Consider the following 18,258-nt stretch of genomic DNA (forward strand, 5'->3'; position numbering starts at 1 on the left):
TGATTTATATGGTATGGACCTGTATTTCTGTCTTGCTAATAATATGTTCTCACTTCATCTTCAAATATCTAAAATTCTAATAATTAGCAATGGTCAGTGTGTGAATCTAGCTGGCATGCTGTACATGGATGATGTATCTTATTCACTGTATGTAAGCTCACATTTTATTTGTGTTACTGTTTAGGTGAGTAATAATGACTCTATAGCAGAAATTACTGCAAAACTGCTGTGTTCCCAGTCTAATTGGAAGAAAAAGAAAAATCTCTCATGCCCAAGGCATTACATAAGTCTCTGACCCCTGCTCAAGCTGTCAGATATGATGCCCCCAGAATGTCCATAACAAAACTGGATAGTGCTGCCAATCTGCTCTTTTGTGCCCGTGAGGCTGTGTTATGCATGGTGCTGATGGAAACGTACAGGTTAGATTTGATATAAACTGGTTTACAGAGCTGGTGATTAGAATATATGCAGTATGCACATCAACCTTGGCAGTGCAAATCACCTGAAAATATTGACCCTAGCATTCCAATGGAGAACTTTCATTTAACTGTCCTCATCCATATAATCAGTTTACCATTAGTTATATACAATCGGCGACAAACAAGTGTACTTTGCAACAGTTTCACATGGGTAGAGTCGGTTTTGATTTCCGCCAATAAATATGTCATAGTCACCGGTGTTGAGTGTGCAGCCTGTGAAATATTATTCCATGCCATGAAAACATAATACGGCATTAGTGTGTAGGCGGCCGGATGTGTAACAGAAGTGTGAAAAAATGTGAGACAGAGCATTTTTGTCACAAGAAGTGGATGTTGTTACTCCGTTGAGTAAAACCACGAAAAACTGATCTACAGGAAAGTGGGAGTAAAATAATATATGTACCATGATCATATGACTATGGGCATTTCCTCTTTTCATTGAAACTTAAAAAGAAGAAAATTATTTCTGGTTAGGTAGCCTGTTAAAGTAGTTCTCCGGAAAATGTGTCCACAGATGGCATCAATATAATATCATCTTTCAGGTGGGCAGCAATATTTGTTCAGAATTGATGCAGAACAGATATAGCAGACGGTGCTTTTCTCAGTGTATTTATATTATTAGTTTTTTAATCAAACAGACAGTCCATGTGTTTTAGATTGGTATCTATCAATGTGTTGGTTGGGTTTCAGTTGCGTGCATTCTGGTTGTCAAATTGTGTTCATATAAAATTTAATTTGTGACAAGTACATAGTGAGGATTGTCACCGAAGCCATCATCAGAACTGCTCATCACTCTCATATTTGTGAACAAGCTCTGTCATGCCATTATTTCACTTTGAAATGTGCCACTGAATAGAGAGCAATTTACTGTCAAAAATGAACGGCATATCCTTCATATCATGCGACCAGCAATTCTTTGTCATTTCACAACCCTCAGAGGGAATTCCATCGCAGCAGGAATGCTCCATTATTAATATTTCTCGTCAAACTGATCACTTTATCATTATTTTCACTCTTTTACCGACCCATGACAACTCATCTCATGCGTATCACATAAGCCATCAAACAACACATTTGTGATACTGTTGCCTTAACAAGTTTGGACAGGATGTCATCAGCAGCACCTCTCTGCCGTTACTATGACCACCACACTCAACATACATGTAGGCCATAGTGGACAGCATGAAGGGAGAAAGATGACACATTAGCATTCTCTACTTGTAACGACTCAAAAATACATTAAAGTTCAAGTATGTCAGTTATCCTATGAAAAAGGACATGCAATATATCACAGTCATATGTCCATGTATTGGAAAAAAACCAGCAAAATTGCAATACCTCTAATTTGATTCTAACCCCCAATACAGACTACTCATGCAACAAACTATGCATCATTAGTATGTACATGTAGTGTGGTTTTTTTTCTGCAGCATATTCAATACAACATGGTGATACATCTCAAGTGTTTGGCCCTGAAATCTAGCATCCCAAGATAAACACTTTTCATCATGGAGAAATTCAGATGAGGTCATGATAATAACTCTGCTGGTAATTGCTTGTTTGTTCCATCTGGAGAAAGAGAAATTAACAAAGTTATGGTTGATTAGAAAGAGAGAAACCTACACGCATTTGCGGCATTGGTTAAAGCCGCACTTTTCAATCCCAGGTTCTCGCATTAGTGGAGTTCTCCTCCCAGTCAAACACATGGCCAGTATGATGTTTGATTTCTATAACATTAATTACACAAACTGATCTCAACCTTTTTCACATTTTGCTAATCCTGCAAACAGAGTTTATGCAAGCTTTTGATTGACGGTCGGTTCAAATCGCCAACGGTCACTGATTCCCCACCACAAACGCTCGAATTTCCTAAAAAATTGTCTTCCAGTCGCGTTAAACTTTGAATACAACCACAGAGTTTGATCGGTAGCAACTTAACACTGACCACTTGGCAGTCTGTCTGTGTTTTTGCGGCCGAAGAAACTAAAAAGTGGCATTTTCTGGAGCGTGTGCCCGCGTGTTGCCTGTTTGGTGTCCACTTACACAGTGAACGCCGCCATACCTTGGCGTCCTTTTAAAGGGAGGCTCCGCCTTTAAGTATATTGACATGTAGGTTGTTATTCTGGTTCAGATGGAGATGTGACTGTTCCAATGTTGTTGTGTTTATATGTAACGCAGATAACAAGAATTGAAATCTGCACAATCTTCTGTCAACCACCTTTAAAATCAGTTGTAGATTCAAAATCACAAAAAAAAGTTAATCTCTGTGTTGGTTGTTAATACATGTTTCCATAAGAGAAAAAAGATCTCTCAATCAAATAACCAAGGTTAAAACATACCATCAGAATTAGATTCTTTTGTCATCGAAGTTCAACAATGTGCCTTAATTTGCATGTGTTGGTGTAATTAAGTGACCTGAAAGAGGTGTTTTTAGCTACTATAGACTATAGTCTATAGAAGCTATTGGGATGGGTATCCGTCCGGCGTCCGTCGTCAGTCTGTATGTATGTATGTATGTATGTATGTATGTATGTATGTATGTCCGTTTGTGAGGCGTCCGTCCACTCAAATATCTTGAGAACCGCAGTACTTACTGATTTGATATTTGTTGTGTAGATGAAAAATATGATTTTGAGAAACTATTTTTTTTTGATTTTTTGATATTGTTGAAAATAGGCAAATTAATGCCAAAAAAGGTGTTTTTGGTAAAAAATCTTCTTCTTCATAACCGCTGGTCAGACAGCTTTGTTATTTGGTATACAGGTCCCTAAGGATAACCCAACTTAGATTTGTTCAAATTGTGATGAAATATGCAAATGTGTATTTTTAAGGAATTTTTTTGTCATTTTTGGTTAAAGTTTGACTTACATTGTATGTAATTCTTGTACTGTATAAACCCTATCAATTCACCCAGAAAAAAATAATTAATATGTTTTTAAATAATTGAATTAATTAGGAAATCATCAAAGCCAAAATAATTTTAGTGTGGAATTATCAGAGAGTTCAACTTTTTTTGACAGTTCATAGTGAATTGAGGATTAAAACATGTAAAGGCAACTTTCCTGCATCCCAACTTTGATATATTCTGAACCACCATTTATGTTATCTAAAAGAAATTGTTCATAATAGTTTGTCTAGATAGGGTGGTCAAATAAATAGAGATAGAGAAAGTTCTAATTTCCATTTATGGTTGACTTGGTAAGGATAAAATAAGATTACTTTTTGAGGAAAAATATAGAGTGGTCAATTAAAAGAGTGGTCAAAGTGATTGGGTTTTTATGGTAAAGCTAGGCTGTAAGATTCCTCATGTGCTATTTATAGCAATTATGCAATCTGTGTAAACAGTGCAATGAAAGTGTAACATGATTCCTTATGATGCTTTTGATGACCTTGAACTTCTTAAGTTTCAAACATTTGTCTCTTCAGTGTGCTTTCTCTGAGTACGTACAGTCTCAACTTATTAAACAGAACTTACTTACAATGTTAATTTGAAAGTTAAAATGTGCTTGGTTAATAGAATGAAAATACTGATATTAAAAGATAACCAGCTCAAGATTCTTTATAACCTGACAGATATGCTGTTTTTTTATGACGTAAATCTTGATTTAAGCAAGTCTTGTTTACTTTTAATTAGAATGTAATTAACTCTCGTTTATTTGCTATTATAGACTAATATACCGGTAGTCTGTTGAAATATGCAAATCTGTATTTTTACGGAATTTTTTTCCATTTTTGGTCAGGTCATCCTGAAATGAGCTATCAAAGATATCCACCTTCTTCATCAATACATGTGTCACAAAAGGTTATTCTCTACATAACACAGCAGAGCTTTGTCAACTGTTGAGTCGCTTGTTTTTTCAAAACCGCTGGTCAGACAGCATTATATAATATTTGGTTTACAAGTCCCTAGGATGACCTAAGTGAGATAATTTCATAGAGTCAGGAAATACTTAATTTTGTATCCATGTCTGTAGTAGCTTCAGGGACTTTGGCCCTATGTTTTGAGAAGGGTTCATTCACCTTAAAAAGGGAAAACTAAGCAAGATTAAAGCTGTCCTGTAAGTACTGTACTGAAAAAGCCAAGCCATAATTTTTACCACCATCTAATATTTAATTTTTTGTAAACAAAACACCAGAATTTTCAAGATATTCTCTGTAGGTTTTAGGATTTTCCTCATGGGTGTTTCCAATTTCTAACGGCTTTGAAACATATTTTGCAAATGTTGTTTGATAATGATCTTGACCATTATCATGTGTAAAGTCACTATTAAATGGCATACCGAATAATCTCTGGTCAGAGGAAAGGATGTGCAGCGTGCAGAAGTCAGAGCAGTGCCCTCTATCTTTCAAAATAGGTGTGATCCCCTTGCCCAATGCATTAATCTAGGACAACTTAAGCCCTAGTGTGACTCAAACCAAATGAATTCAGATAACTAGGCAAAGAGATTACCAGACAGATTGTGGCAAATTTCCACCGAGGGGTTCCACCTACGCTATTTATTGAATTAGTGGTTTTTTTTTGCTTTTCAGAAGTAGGTCAGGTGAAAATTTAGGCTAAGTAGACTCCAGCTGAGACAGGGAGCAGTGGGGTAATTCACCATTCAGAAAGTTCTGAGCCGACTGAAATAATAGTGTAGGCTTGTGTGAGCCACAGATCTCTAGTGTACTTTCAACTCTTTTAACTGTGTTATCTTCATAAAAATGTTGCAAAAGCCACTCTGCTTTTTACATATTTGACAGGGAAATTTATTTCTAATATCAGCAAAGCAGTAAAAGATAATTCATTTTATCTGTGGTTCGTGTGTAATAGTTGATGCAAAGTTATGAGGAAGGCACCTCTCTTCTGTAAATCTGGTTCAGTATTTTGACCATTAATCATGTTAAAATTTCAACTTTTCAAATTTTAATGCAGTGAATCATGCCTTTGAAATGTGATTTCTGTAAGTGGCCTATAGAGGGCGCGGTTCAACACTTTTCAAGTTGTCCTCAATTGTCCTGTTATGCAAATACAGTTGAAAAATTCAGCAACATGTTTCATTTCTAAGTGCCTTTCCCAAGGTATGACCTACTTCTTCCTTTGCATCGACATTGCCTCTTTTCCATGCGGCAGGAAAGCAAAATTTCAACCAGAAAGAATATAAAATCAGAAAAGTCTCCACATAATACAATTAGATTTTTAAAAGCAATGGAAATTACACTGCATTTTGAAAATCAGTACAAGACTCAGGGAAATTATCTATAGCAGAATCTCTCTGCTCTGGATTGTTCAAGCATTCTAGAACATTCAAACATTGAGAATTTGATGACATGATATCAGATTCATCAATCTTGTCATGAGAAATGTAAACTGTAACAATGGCATAGGTATTATTTGCATGAATAGTGGAGTCCTCACTACCTAATGTACAGCTCATGAATGTTTCATCCTCTTTAAATTTGCTCAGAAGTGATTCTATCTTACATAATTTGAAGGCTGTATTAAATAATGGTATCAATGCCTGTGCACAAGAGTAAGATACGAAAGTGATTATGTTACTGATTTTATAAGAGAAAAGCTTCACTGCATTGTTTATAGAACCATCTGCCCTTTAGAAAGTTCCAGTAAACTTACATGAGGATTGGTGAAATTTTATATATGGAAATATGTACCATATGCAAATCACATATATGTTGATTTCAAGTGGCACCCATTTTGTAAGCTGTTAACAAAGCTCTGCACAATAATTGATAAGCAGCTGTTGATGAGAAACACACCTAATACATACTAATCCCAGCTGTCATTTGAATGGTAGCTCAAATTTTGATGATTTTTTTCACTATTTTTCCGTATAATGGTAGCTACAGTTTCATTAAGATACACAGTATGCAGCTTGTCTTGTCAGCCTGTGCATATATAGACTGCATTTTTAAGCGTTGAAAAATGAATTTTACTCTGGGCAAAAAGTAAAAAATAACAATGCATTGTACACATAGGGATTCTGTGTTGGCTAGTTGAACGTTCAACATGCTTTGGAAAGGAAAACTATGACTTGCAGTTGACATACAAAAAAGGTCCATCGATAACAATAGGTTAAGGACAAAAACATGGTTGTGAAAGGGTCAGAGGTGTCTCAGCAACTCAAAAGTGGTCATGTCCTTGACACCTGGAGAAACTTGCCTCTCATCTTCTTATAGGTATATTCATTTTGTATAACTGTTGCTTTTTATCATAAATAAATATAGCAAACAAGCAAATAAAGTTGTGAATTATTGTAGAGCTTAGCCTTGTCCATGTCATGTTTTGCTTTTTTTGAAATGTTTGTAAGTTCAAAGTGTGGTACTTCACCAGATGAACTTAAAAAATCTGAACTTTCTTCTTACCTTTTAATGCCATGTTTTTAGAAAGGAGAGGTTTATGAAAAGTGAAGTGGTTTTGAGCTCAGTTTTGATTTTCAAGTTGAAAAATGAAAAATATTTACAGTTGTTTAAAGTTACTGATATGACTGATTTCTATTTTGTCTTCGTAACTCATAATTTGTACTTACTGCCACTCTCGGCAGTGTACACAACAGCAATATGGCCATACAAAACGACCACTAGAGGGCAGCATTGAAAATTCTGCTACACATCATTGAGAAGCGCACTTCAACACTGTGTTTGTTTGTTGTAAAAAGGTGACCCAAAGCTCAAAGCTAACATCAAAGGAGAGACATTGTTAATTCCAGTCAATATAATCATTGTATGTTAAAATCAGTAGTGACCTGGATAAAAACTGAAAAATGTTTGAAAGTGTTTTGCTGAAACCCATTTATCAAAAAAATAGATATCCCAGAAATTATACTGTATCTGAACTGAATGTCAATACTTGATTATAACACTGTTGATTTCACTTCTAAATCTGTATTATGGTAAATTTCTGAATATGAATTCATCATTGTATGATCTGAAGTACACAAATCAGAAACAAGAAAACAAGAATAGACAGTGTTCTGCGTTTGACTGTCTACATTTGGCTGATCTACATGACCTGATCATGTACCTCAATATGCTCATCTGACCTGCTGTCCTGCTCATGTAGAGTTCATATGGCATTGATCCACATCAGCATGATTTACTATGAGTAAAACCATTTGTAATCCCCCCTGTGACAGACCGTAATGGCTACGGATGCAAGTTCATCCATACCATCATTTATATATGCAAATGAGGTCACAGGTCATTGCCTGTAGCAGGCATCAAATTTTACAGTCTTAGCAGTGCATTTTCCTGAGGGTTTCCATCATAGAAAACAATGTGTAATTTGTGGAGTTATTATCCTTTGCTAATTAACATTAAAAGATACCAATGCAGCATTGCAAAATTCCTCAGAATGATGGGGTTTTATTAAACCAGCAGTGAAAAATTTTAATAACACAATAATCCTGTGAATATTTGTTGTTATAGATACCAGACATGTCTGCTATACTGAGATCCTTCTGTTGCTATCGGCAAAAGTTCAACAAATTACATTTTGCTGATTTAATTTGTACAATGATAAATTAAAAGGTGTGTACCCTGCATTGCTACACCATCATCTGGCACTCAGCTGTACTGTTTTGAAATTATAACATCAAAATTCATTTGGGTTGGTGAAATTCTTGTCCTTGAGTATAATTTATCCAGAAATCATCATACAAAATATGAACTCTCCTAATCTTGATAAAATTATAAATTGATTTACTAGGAGAATCTAGAGTATTTATTTGCATTTAGAGAGTACTGCTGAGAAAAAGATATTTTACATAGCGCCCTCTAGTGATCAACAAATGTAATGAAGTGTAATACATGTACATGCAACCTTTCCCTCAAATAGGCCAGTCAAGCCAAGAATGATGATTGTAAAATCACCAAGGTGTTGTAAGTGTTGAGGGGGAGCGAAGGGCAAAGGTCAGATGTAAGAGATGATTGATAAAGACACAATGATGTCATATCATGATTTCAAGGTATCTGCAAGGAAGATGATGACAGTCATTCCATATTGGTGATCAGTGATATTGATGAAAGCTGTGAAGATTGCTTGTCTCTTGACACAGCGATCAAAATCAAAGAGAATTTAACCCTTTGAACCCGGCTCGGACAGAAATGTCCGATGATGTCATAGAGTACCAGGGGGTCAGGGTGCAAAGGGTTAAACAAATACTGTTGAATTAAAATTCAGTTGTGAACTGGTATGTCCATATGGAGTGATAATCTCCTTTCCTATTAATATGATATGGTGAATTCTAAGCTACAGAAATCAGTCTTCAATTAAATCTAATTAATGTTATAATTTTACTGGGGTTTTTCCAGCTTCCTAATAAAATACTTCTACCATTTGTTAATCTGACAGAGCCTTATTAAAAGTTCAACTAAAAAACTTCTGAACATCTCTGGATTATCATTTTCATGCCAGTTTCCCTTTGTGTCCTTCCAACATACCATCGCAGCATCAGTGTCATAGGGATCCACAATTTTAGTACATTGGTATGATGAATCTTTAAAAATATAAATGTTTGATTATAACATGGACAAATGTTCATACTATGCCATTAGGTATTACCGATCCTGATGAATGTTAAAAATATTTAAAGACGCTTGTCTTTCTCGCTTGTACTCTGAACTGAAATAGGATTAACCCTGACTGTTTTGGTTTAATTTCAATTTGTTTGGATGATGGGGATGGAGTTGCCCACTGGGAAGAGAGAAATTGATTGAAAAAACATGCAAGAGTGAAGATGTATACATTGAGGACACGTCACCTGTATGATGCAAGTGGAGTGTTCATTGGTTGCCCCAAGACAAAATTACAGCCAGGAAATAATGGAGCTCAGCTTGTGTTTATCCTCTTGAGCCATAACAAACAAAAACAACATTTCAAGTGAAAAACAGCAACTCAATCATAATACTCAATCTAGATCAAATTGTATCATTTTGATTGAAGTATTTGCCATTATTCACAAGTATGAAGAAAATCAAGAGACAGCAAAACTCTTATGGGCTGCATCCATTATACAGCTAATTTCCCTGGAAATGTACTTTGAGGAATGCCCATTGCACATGTTCCTATGAATATACGGTATGATGACAAATACAGGTATATACATATGGTCAGTTCTTTATTGGACAACTTGTTTTGAAAGACCCTAATCAAGGTGTTAATTGGTGTGAAGTATGTGCATAATGGCACAATATTTATTATTCTACATGCAGATTATGAACATCTGCCTGGACAAACCTACCAGCCCCCTTTGGCATGTGGAATACTTCTTTGTATAACAATTGGTGAATTAGGACATTTCAATAAAAACCATGAAAAACTGAAAGCATGAGTCCATTATGAGAGAGATACCGTGGTCTGTGTATACAGTCAGTTAATTTGACTATTGAGATGTACCTTGCCATGCAGTGATGGAAAGTGTTAAATTTAACATAATTAATTATTGAATATTAGATACAATTTATCAACCAAAGAAAATAAGACACAGTAATGCACCAGGTCAAAAGAGAGAGAGCAGGGATTATGCTCTGTACAACATTTGAACCTGCTCACCCTATAGTGTATGTATAAGGTCCAACAACAACAATACAACATAATAGGGCTAAACCAAAGTGAGCCATCACAAGGATGATGAATGTCTTAGGTACTAGGATGTTAGGACAAAATGTAGGGTGTAGTCTTTGTGGCTGCAATGCCCCTCCCATAATAATAATAATGGCAAATGATTTCAAATCAACATGAAAACAGCTGTAAAATTGAATCTTATTGGTTGTGAGGGGTAAGTAAGAAGAAACGCCTCCTTATTAAGTTAAAAAAGGAACATTTTTATTTCCCAGTAATGGACGGTAGGAATACCGTATGTTTTAAGTGAACTCCTAATGAATTCAACGGATGAGAGAATATGATGAAAATATGATGCAGTTCTAACCATCACTGGCTCCAAGCTTTTTGCAACTTCCTGCAAGATAATAACACTGTGTTCAACCCTGTGCTGTTGCTATGGCAATCATTTTCAATGTAGCATCAAATCTCACAGATTCCGTGTGAGGACCAGAGTGGCTGTGGCTTAAATTAACTCAACATTGATGGTGATCGGATCTCTGTGCTGTGGCAGAGATTGTTACGTTACAATGGAAGGAAATAGGTTTTGAGTAACGGGGGTCTGGACAGGATGTAATCCGGCCTGGTCAGGAAATCCATTGTGTACCCAAGGAGAACTGACTTAGTCAGTACATGCTAGACACATATTACCTCTAATTGATATACTGCATGTATGTTTTGTGTCTGTGGTTCCTCATCAACTAAGATTAAAACAAATCATTTTGAAAAAATTCAGAAAATATATATCTCTGCACGTCCACGTGCAAAAATTAAGTCACAACTTGGACTTATCACTGATAATTTGTATGAAGTATATTTCCTCTTCAGTACTCATTATTAGTTTAAAAGTACCCATTTGCTGTACTTTACAAAGCTCTCACATGTAAAACAAGTAGGCCATGTCAAAGAGCTGGAAATGTTGGGTCAAAGTTGTGCTATAATGAATGTGTATATTGTATGTAGCATACAACTCACAGTGTGTCCATCGGATTGATTGTTTAATAAGTCAAAGTATCAGCAGTTTGTCATCCAAGGTATGCCACAGTGGTGCAGTGCAAGATGGGTTTTGCTTAATTCTCATCAATATTTTCGTCAAATACACGTCGACATACAAGCTTCTCTTATGGACCTACCATGGAAAGTTGTGTTCATTATTGAGTTCATTTCAAGTCATGAAGAGCAGTACATTTATATCCACTCTGAATGATAGTAAGACTATAGGGAATTTTACATTGAGAAGTCAAGCCCTCTGCTGAGATCTACAATATTTAAAAAAATACTGTGTATGATCAAATTTTTATATGAATAGCTGATACATATGCATAAATCAATTAAAAGCCAGTCTTTATTTATATTCAATAAACACTTTCAAAGTTTGATTTGAAAGTTGACATTACAGAATATGAATGTAACTGAATAAATACATATAAAGCCGGCATATAAATGCATTATATATTTTCATATCAAAATCTTTTAACCAAATTCAAAGTCACAACAACATATATGAGCGTTATGATGCAATCACCAGACTTACAAGTAACCACTGTTGTATTTCTATGTGCCCAGTTAATTGCTATTCCGATAACTCATAATGTATCTCTCCAGGAATATACCCTTCCCTTAATGAGTATACTGTGCCATAACTATACTTAGCTGCTACTGATAAACTAACACCATTAAACTTTAAAATATATAAAATCCTGGATATTAAAGATGGGGTGACTGCTCTAGATTTTGACCCGGATTTTCCAGAAGTCACTGTCCACACACTCAATATGCCATGGCTATTGTACATTCTATGTAAGGTTTCCCCGGTTTCAATCAGTATCAATGGTTCATCTGAAATGCCAGGTAACGAAGCATAACATGTGCAGCTTCCAGTACTCTGTGTTGAAATTCATCTCCCAGGTTTTGAAATCACCTCCAGCTGGTGTGTGCAGCCAGATCATGCAACCCTGTATGGCCAACTATATGCCAAGTTGTGACCCCAATGCTGGCGAATGTAATAGACTTCAAAGCAGAGGACCTTTATGATTGCAGTGTAGAAGAAGTCTTTCTAATTCTTGTTTTTTACTTCTGTACTGTCTCAGTCAGAATATCAATATGTGTCTATACAGTACATGCTGTAAATGACATTGGCAAACACAGCTAGATTTTAAAACAGAATATGGAACAGATATCACAGATAAAAATCAGGACATGATGTTTGATGTTGGGACGTGTCTGTGATATGGTCATCCGTTGAGTAACCACTACCATACAAGCTTATGATACAGGTGTTTTCTCAGAGCCAATCAAGTATCATTCAGTAACATAGGCTGAATTTTCAAATAATGATAATATTTTATGCAAGTCATTCCATTGTAATGCATCTGATATCAAAACAATGTGACAGAAAACAATGCAGAGAGTGTAAAACTGCAACAATAATATTTCTGTCTGCTGTGTGTCAGCTGAGCCAATTGATGTAACAAGCAGTATCATGGGATCTGTGAAACAAGCTAGACAAGCATATTCCTAACACATGCAAGCAAAATTCCAGTAAAGATACCGAAATATGACAGTGAATAATTTTATCAGCCCCTGCTGATTTGTATTTGTAAATTTTTTATGAAACAAAAAGTCCATGAAGTGTGATCAAGCAGCGGTTTGTAACTGTGTGAAAAGACGGGTAAGACAGTTGCCTGAAGAAGAAAGTCATTCATAATGATATGAAGTTGAAGTTGTGAAAACATGTCATTTTTGTTCCACGTGGAGAGCAGAAATATCAGGTGATGACATTAGACGAAAATAGAAATTTATTTTTCCATTAGCGGCCGTCCATAACTTTTCTCACCCACCCCCACACTCTTAGTGACACAAATTAAATGTATGGTCTGTGTACTCATGTTGCTTAAGGTGATAATTTTGACACTATACCATGAAATTTCAAAGGTCAGGGATTTGTGTATAAGTTAACTCACAAAGACTGTCTGCAATATATCATTGTATAACTTACTTTATTAGCCACAAATCTTTTTTATTTGGGCTGATATTTCATAGTTATCATAAAAATGATATTGTAGCCAGTATCAATCACATTGATGGAATAATCTATTCTGTTCAGTTCATTGGTAGCTTAGAATACCTTATATGGTTTATAAATAATTAGTGAGGGAATTTATTTTGATGATGCACTTTAGTTTTGATATGGTTTACATTTCATATTTTATCAAAGTTTTAAAAGTACATGGACAATTTCCCCTTTTTATTGTAAAATTACAAAGGTATTAAAATGATTACCTTTGTAATTCTACAATAAAAAGGGGTCAATTGTATGTGTACTTTTAAAACCTTGAAAACCTGTGAACTGTGAACGATGTCAAAACTGAAAACAGAATGTGTAATTTCTTATCAGTAATTGTACCTCATCTTCATCTAAGCTTTAACGTTTGATGACAGTAATTTGCCTTCAACTGACAATCTTTATCTCATCTCTAAATAAGTAAAAATCTGACACATACCAAATTAAAATTGAATTTCAATGAGCTGAATCCTCGAAAAATTACAAAAAAAGTGAACAAGGATTTTAAAAGTGAAAAACTTTACGTAGAATCATAGAATGACAATGAAATGCAAAATTTCAGATACATGGAATGTAATGTTAGTGAAGCAATTTCTATCGTGATTTCCAAGTGTAGATAGAAAATGTATCTCTGAGTAGGCTGTTACCAGGTAAAGTCACTGAAAAGAATATCCCAGAGTAGTGTATGCAAATGCTACATTTTGTGTACTTTCACAGTTGTCAATGTACATGAGCTAGTAAGTAATGCGAAGATTTAATTCCAAACAGTACCAATATTACATCATAATTCATAGGATATACGAGATATAAAGCATTTAAAATGGATTATGCTGTTCATTGGAGATACGCATTTATTCAGTGTCTAACCTACATATTGAAAACTGAAATGAAAATAACTTTCTCAATGCTATACAAATATGAACCAATAGTTACTTTTGTTTAAAAATGGTACTATTGAAATTTTTTACTTTTGATTTTTTTTCAATTTACTGCAAAAATTAAAATTGACATCTCATTTCTGTATAAAATTAAAAATATTACCCTATTTTTGTAGGCTTGACTAATTTCTTTTAGATTGTTTGCAGTTATTCTAGTATCTACATAATGACAAGGTTAATTTTTGTTGCAAAAATTAAAAATGAAATGAAATTTGTTGCCATAAAATAAATCTCAATATGTGATTTCAAATTTATGTCATGATGAAAAAAGAAAAATACCTTATTAAAGCTTATTTCAATTATACTGACAATTACATGTTGGATACCAAATATGAAAGAACAGAATGTAATTGTATTTTGTTCATAATAAAAAAAATCCGGCCACTTTATTAAAAATGTTTATTAATCGTTCTTTCAATAAAATGAAAACGATATGGAAATCCTATCTGACCAAAAATGTCATGTCTTTCTAACACAATGGGCAAAATTAGCAATGAATCATATCATTGCAGCAACAGTAACTTTTTGCTGGTAAGCGCAGTGCTTATAGTTCATTGTTTGTGTAAGCTGACATAGTGCATTTGTACCAGTAACAATGCATGTATATTTACGCTGAGTCATCTTGTTTTTGTCAATTTGCACTACTGGGACATCAGTTTTAGGAGAGCCAGTGCATGGTAACATGTTATCATGTACTATGTAGAGCCATTTCTGCAACTATCATAGTGTCATTAAGTAGACATGACTGATCTTTACACTTTTGATAATACCATACCACAGTATGATGGTTTACATAGTAAAATATTTTTATCAATTTTACTGATCAACTTGTCTGTAAGAAGGCACTGTTGATAAGAATGAAACTAAACTAGACAGTAAAAAGAAGATTTAAAATGCAAGCAAGTACAATATCTTGACTTTTGATATAAGAAATAAATTAAATTGGATAGCAAAGAAATAATCTTAAAAATGCAAGAAAGCATGATATCTTCTCTTTTAATGTAAGTTAAAGAAAAAGAGATCAAAATTAATCACCTGTAACTTACAAATGTATAAAATTCAATATTGCTTATGTTAGTAAGTATTTGAAAGAATGAATTAATTAATCTGATGAAACAATTCCTTGTTTTTCTCTTTTTTTAATAATCACAATGTACACACACATTAATTTATTTTTGGAAGATTTAAAGATAGAGCTCGCCCATTTTATTCAAATTATACAACACTTTTTGTGAAAAAACATGATGAGAAATTATTTTTCATTTTTCAAGATATAAAAATGACATCCTCTGTTTGGTTTGGTATTCAAAACAATATGAAAAAGTTTCTATAGTAAAGTATCAATGCAGTGACTATTTATCAAATAAAGGCATACTCATTGAAAATTGAAGTTTAGGAAAAAAATGAGGTCTTGGACATTGTAAACTAGAACATTGTGTACAGTGTTCCATTAAAGAAAGCACATACGATCATTGCCGGTTCATGCTTCAATTTATTTCCATTCCACTGTGCCAGCAAAATACATGTGGCTCAACAAACAATCCCTTCTCTGATTGTGTAAGTCATATGTCAGAAGTAGAATTGGAAAGTCACGCAGAATAAAACATGAGCTGACTTAAATGTCAGCATGCAGGCACTGTGTTAACGATGGAAAGTGATACGAATGCAGGCACAATGAATGAAGTAGAAATGTGGACATGACAATAACGACTTACATCGGAAGAGCTAGCGCCACAACCGGGATAATGAGGCGATTAATAAACGGCAGTGATATGGTCATCAATTAATTAAAACAGACCGTGATTACATAAGTTATCATTGATCTCAGGATTATGCATCCATGAAATCATATTTCTGCAATAAACAAAAACCACAAGGATGTTAATCCAAGCTAGGCAGATGGCCGAGGGTTTGTGAGAGTGAATTTCTGCAACAGATGCTGATGATGAAAATGAAATGTGAGTTAACATGTAATACCCCACATCGCAGCGACATGAACAGCGGAAGTGAACAACATGCTTCTTTAAATTTGATGTGGATTATGAGGAATCTAAAGACCCTTTCAAAAGGAAGACTTAACTACCTCTTGTACAACTACATCATTTATCATCTACACCAACCTTTTTCTTTTCAAATTGTTAACTTGAACACTTGCGTATTTATTAGATGTATTTGAGGTGGTCATCAGTGTAGCACTATTACTATAATAATGTTCCATTCATAAAAATTAACAACAGGGTAATCAGTTTGAAAATTGCCCATAAGTAGCAATTTACTACACATGTTTCAACAGTAAATGTAACAGTGGAGCAGCTCAATGGGACTGTACATTTATCAGCGGTTCAATATACAGACATAATTAGCACCTGAGAATTGAGATTCCGCTGGGCGCTTTGTGCACATTACATGAGTGGGTACGTCAATGGGTTTCACAGTGTAATGAGCAGCAGATTATAAATCAATACCTGAAAATACCTCATCTCTAACGGTTCACAATTATCAATTTCACAGTCACATCTCCCCTGATGGACACTTGTTTACCTGTTACAGGCCAGCTGATCCAATTAAACAAGATAATTTGAATCACAATGAACTTACAAGTGTGTAACAGATGTATTCAAGGATAATAAGCAGCATACAGTGGCTGGTAAATTTTTAATTAATGCGTGGTAAGATTTGATGGTCATCCATTAGCTGATATGTGAGCATGTATATATTTATATATATGTATCAGACACTCACATATCCTGGCGATCACTGTACGAGAAGACACCACTATAAAAAAGAGAGTGTGTGGGTGGATGGACTTGATGTAAATAAGCATGTTAGTCATTCTGCAAGCTTCGGTACTGCAGTAGATATGTGCCTGGCATACCTAATACTACACTCTGTAATGGACTGATAGTGTGATAAGAAACAATATGATGACCAGGTGCGAAAGTGCAGGATAGTCACTGGACATCAGCATTTCTGAGAACACCCCGGAAAAGTAACGGATCAGCCTGAGCATCGCTTTAATTAGGATTGCCAGCCTGGAAGAGGAATGCTTGATGACTGATACGGTTGTGATAATAAGGGAAGTTGATTTGAATAGCATTTGTGGAGATTCAGAGTTTCTTTATTTAGGGCTGTTGTTCCCAATAAGCAGTGGGCAGTCTGGCTTGTCACAGTTTTTCCGAAAACTATACCAGTGCTCTAAGCCTAGAATATACACCCGTGCAAGCTAAGCGTTTGGAGCAGAATTTCATATGATTTGACCAGCACCGTGCTTTTCTGTCTCTTTCCATTCACGGAAAAAAAGTAATGCAGGACTGATACTGAATGCATTTGTCATCATCCAGTGCATCCGATGTCACATGATAGCAGAATTCCCGGGATCAAGACCCCTGTATGAAGGGATACCAGTTAGGATCATATTGGCGTTGGAATGTGGAGGACTCTCTGTTTACTCAGGCTTTAGAATGCTATGACAATTGATAAATCACTTGTCTGATATATGTGGGTGTTAATTGCATTGGATAAAGCGTTTGAAGTTGTACTGAGCATCGTCGTCTCTCGGTTGCTAGCTCTGAGCAGTCTCTATTTACATACTTGTACACATGCCTGTACAAGCCGCCAAAGCTTGATCTGCTCCTCTGCTAATAATGCCACATCTTGGAAATTAATGCCGGGAGATTGGATCAGATTGTGATACATACATGCATAGAGATTCCGTGGCAGCATAATTGAAGCTGGGGTTATCTACGCTTTCCCTGTCATCTGGAAGTGTGACTGAGAATACGAGCAAGATGGCCGGGTCATCACCCAAACCTCTATTCATGCCAACGGCTTCCTCGCTTGTGATGGCTTTGAGAAACCAAGCGTGCGATATTGTCAATTTGGTCATGTTTGGTTGGTCCCATAATTTTTTCTCTTTCATATTTATATTTGTGCATCTATTAATCAGTGCTCTAATATGACATATTTCGTATTGTAACTGTAACTAATGTACGTTATGTTTTTTGATGTGCCTTTTTATTTATTTGTTATGTTTGGGTAATCTTTTATGTGACACTACCATACCAGTAGGATATCTATGAAGCAATTTGTTTCATTACTTATCATTAAGGCAATAGAGTGTACAGATAGTAGTATCTGTGATGACGGTAACATTTGTCCCAGCAATCTCCATCTTCACTGCTA

At 35.1% G+C, this 18,258-nt stretch overlaps 1 protein-coding gene across 18 annotated transcripts in view; it reads left to right on the forward strand.

The window, feature by feature from the left end:
• The window catches only part of LOC139117353 (diacylglycerol kinase beta-like), a 281,533-nt gene that overhangs the window by 143,893 nt on the left and 119,382 nt on the right, over positions 1-18,258 (forward strand). For 2 of the 18 annotated variants that reach the window (XM_070680380.1, XM_070680374.1), the window contains exon 1: positions 16,771-17,967. The exons of 11 other annotated variants lie outside the window; for them this stretch is intronic. In XM_070680380.1, coding sequence (XP_070536481.1) covers positions 17,865-17,967 — 103 coding nt within the window. In that variant the 5' untranslated portion in view covers positions 16,771-17,864. Of the gene's footprint in view, positions 1-16,769; positions 17,968-18,258 lie in introns of those variants that run through there. 5 more of the 18 variants (XM_070680369.1, XM_070680370.1, XM_070680384.1 and 2 more) reach the window with 5 other exon arrangements.

The sequence above is a fragment of the Ptychodera flava genome, chromosome 18 (genome assembly GCF_041260155.1).
Source record: "Ptychodera flava strain L36383 chromosome 18, AS_Pfla_20210202, whole genome shotgun sequence".
NCBI classification, from domain to species: Eukaryota; Metazoa; Hemichordata; class Enteropneusta; family Ptychoderidae; genus Ptychodera; species Ptychodera flava.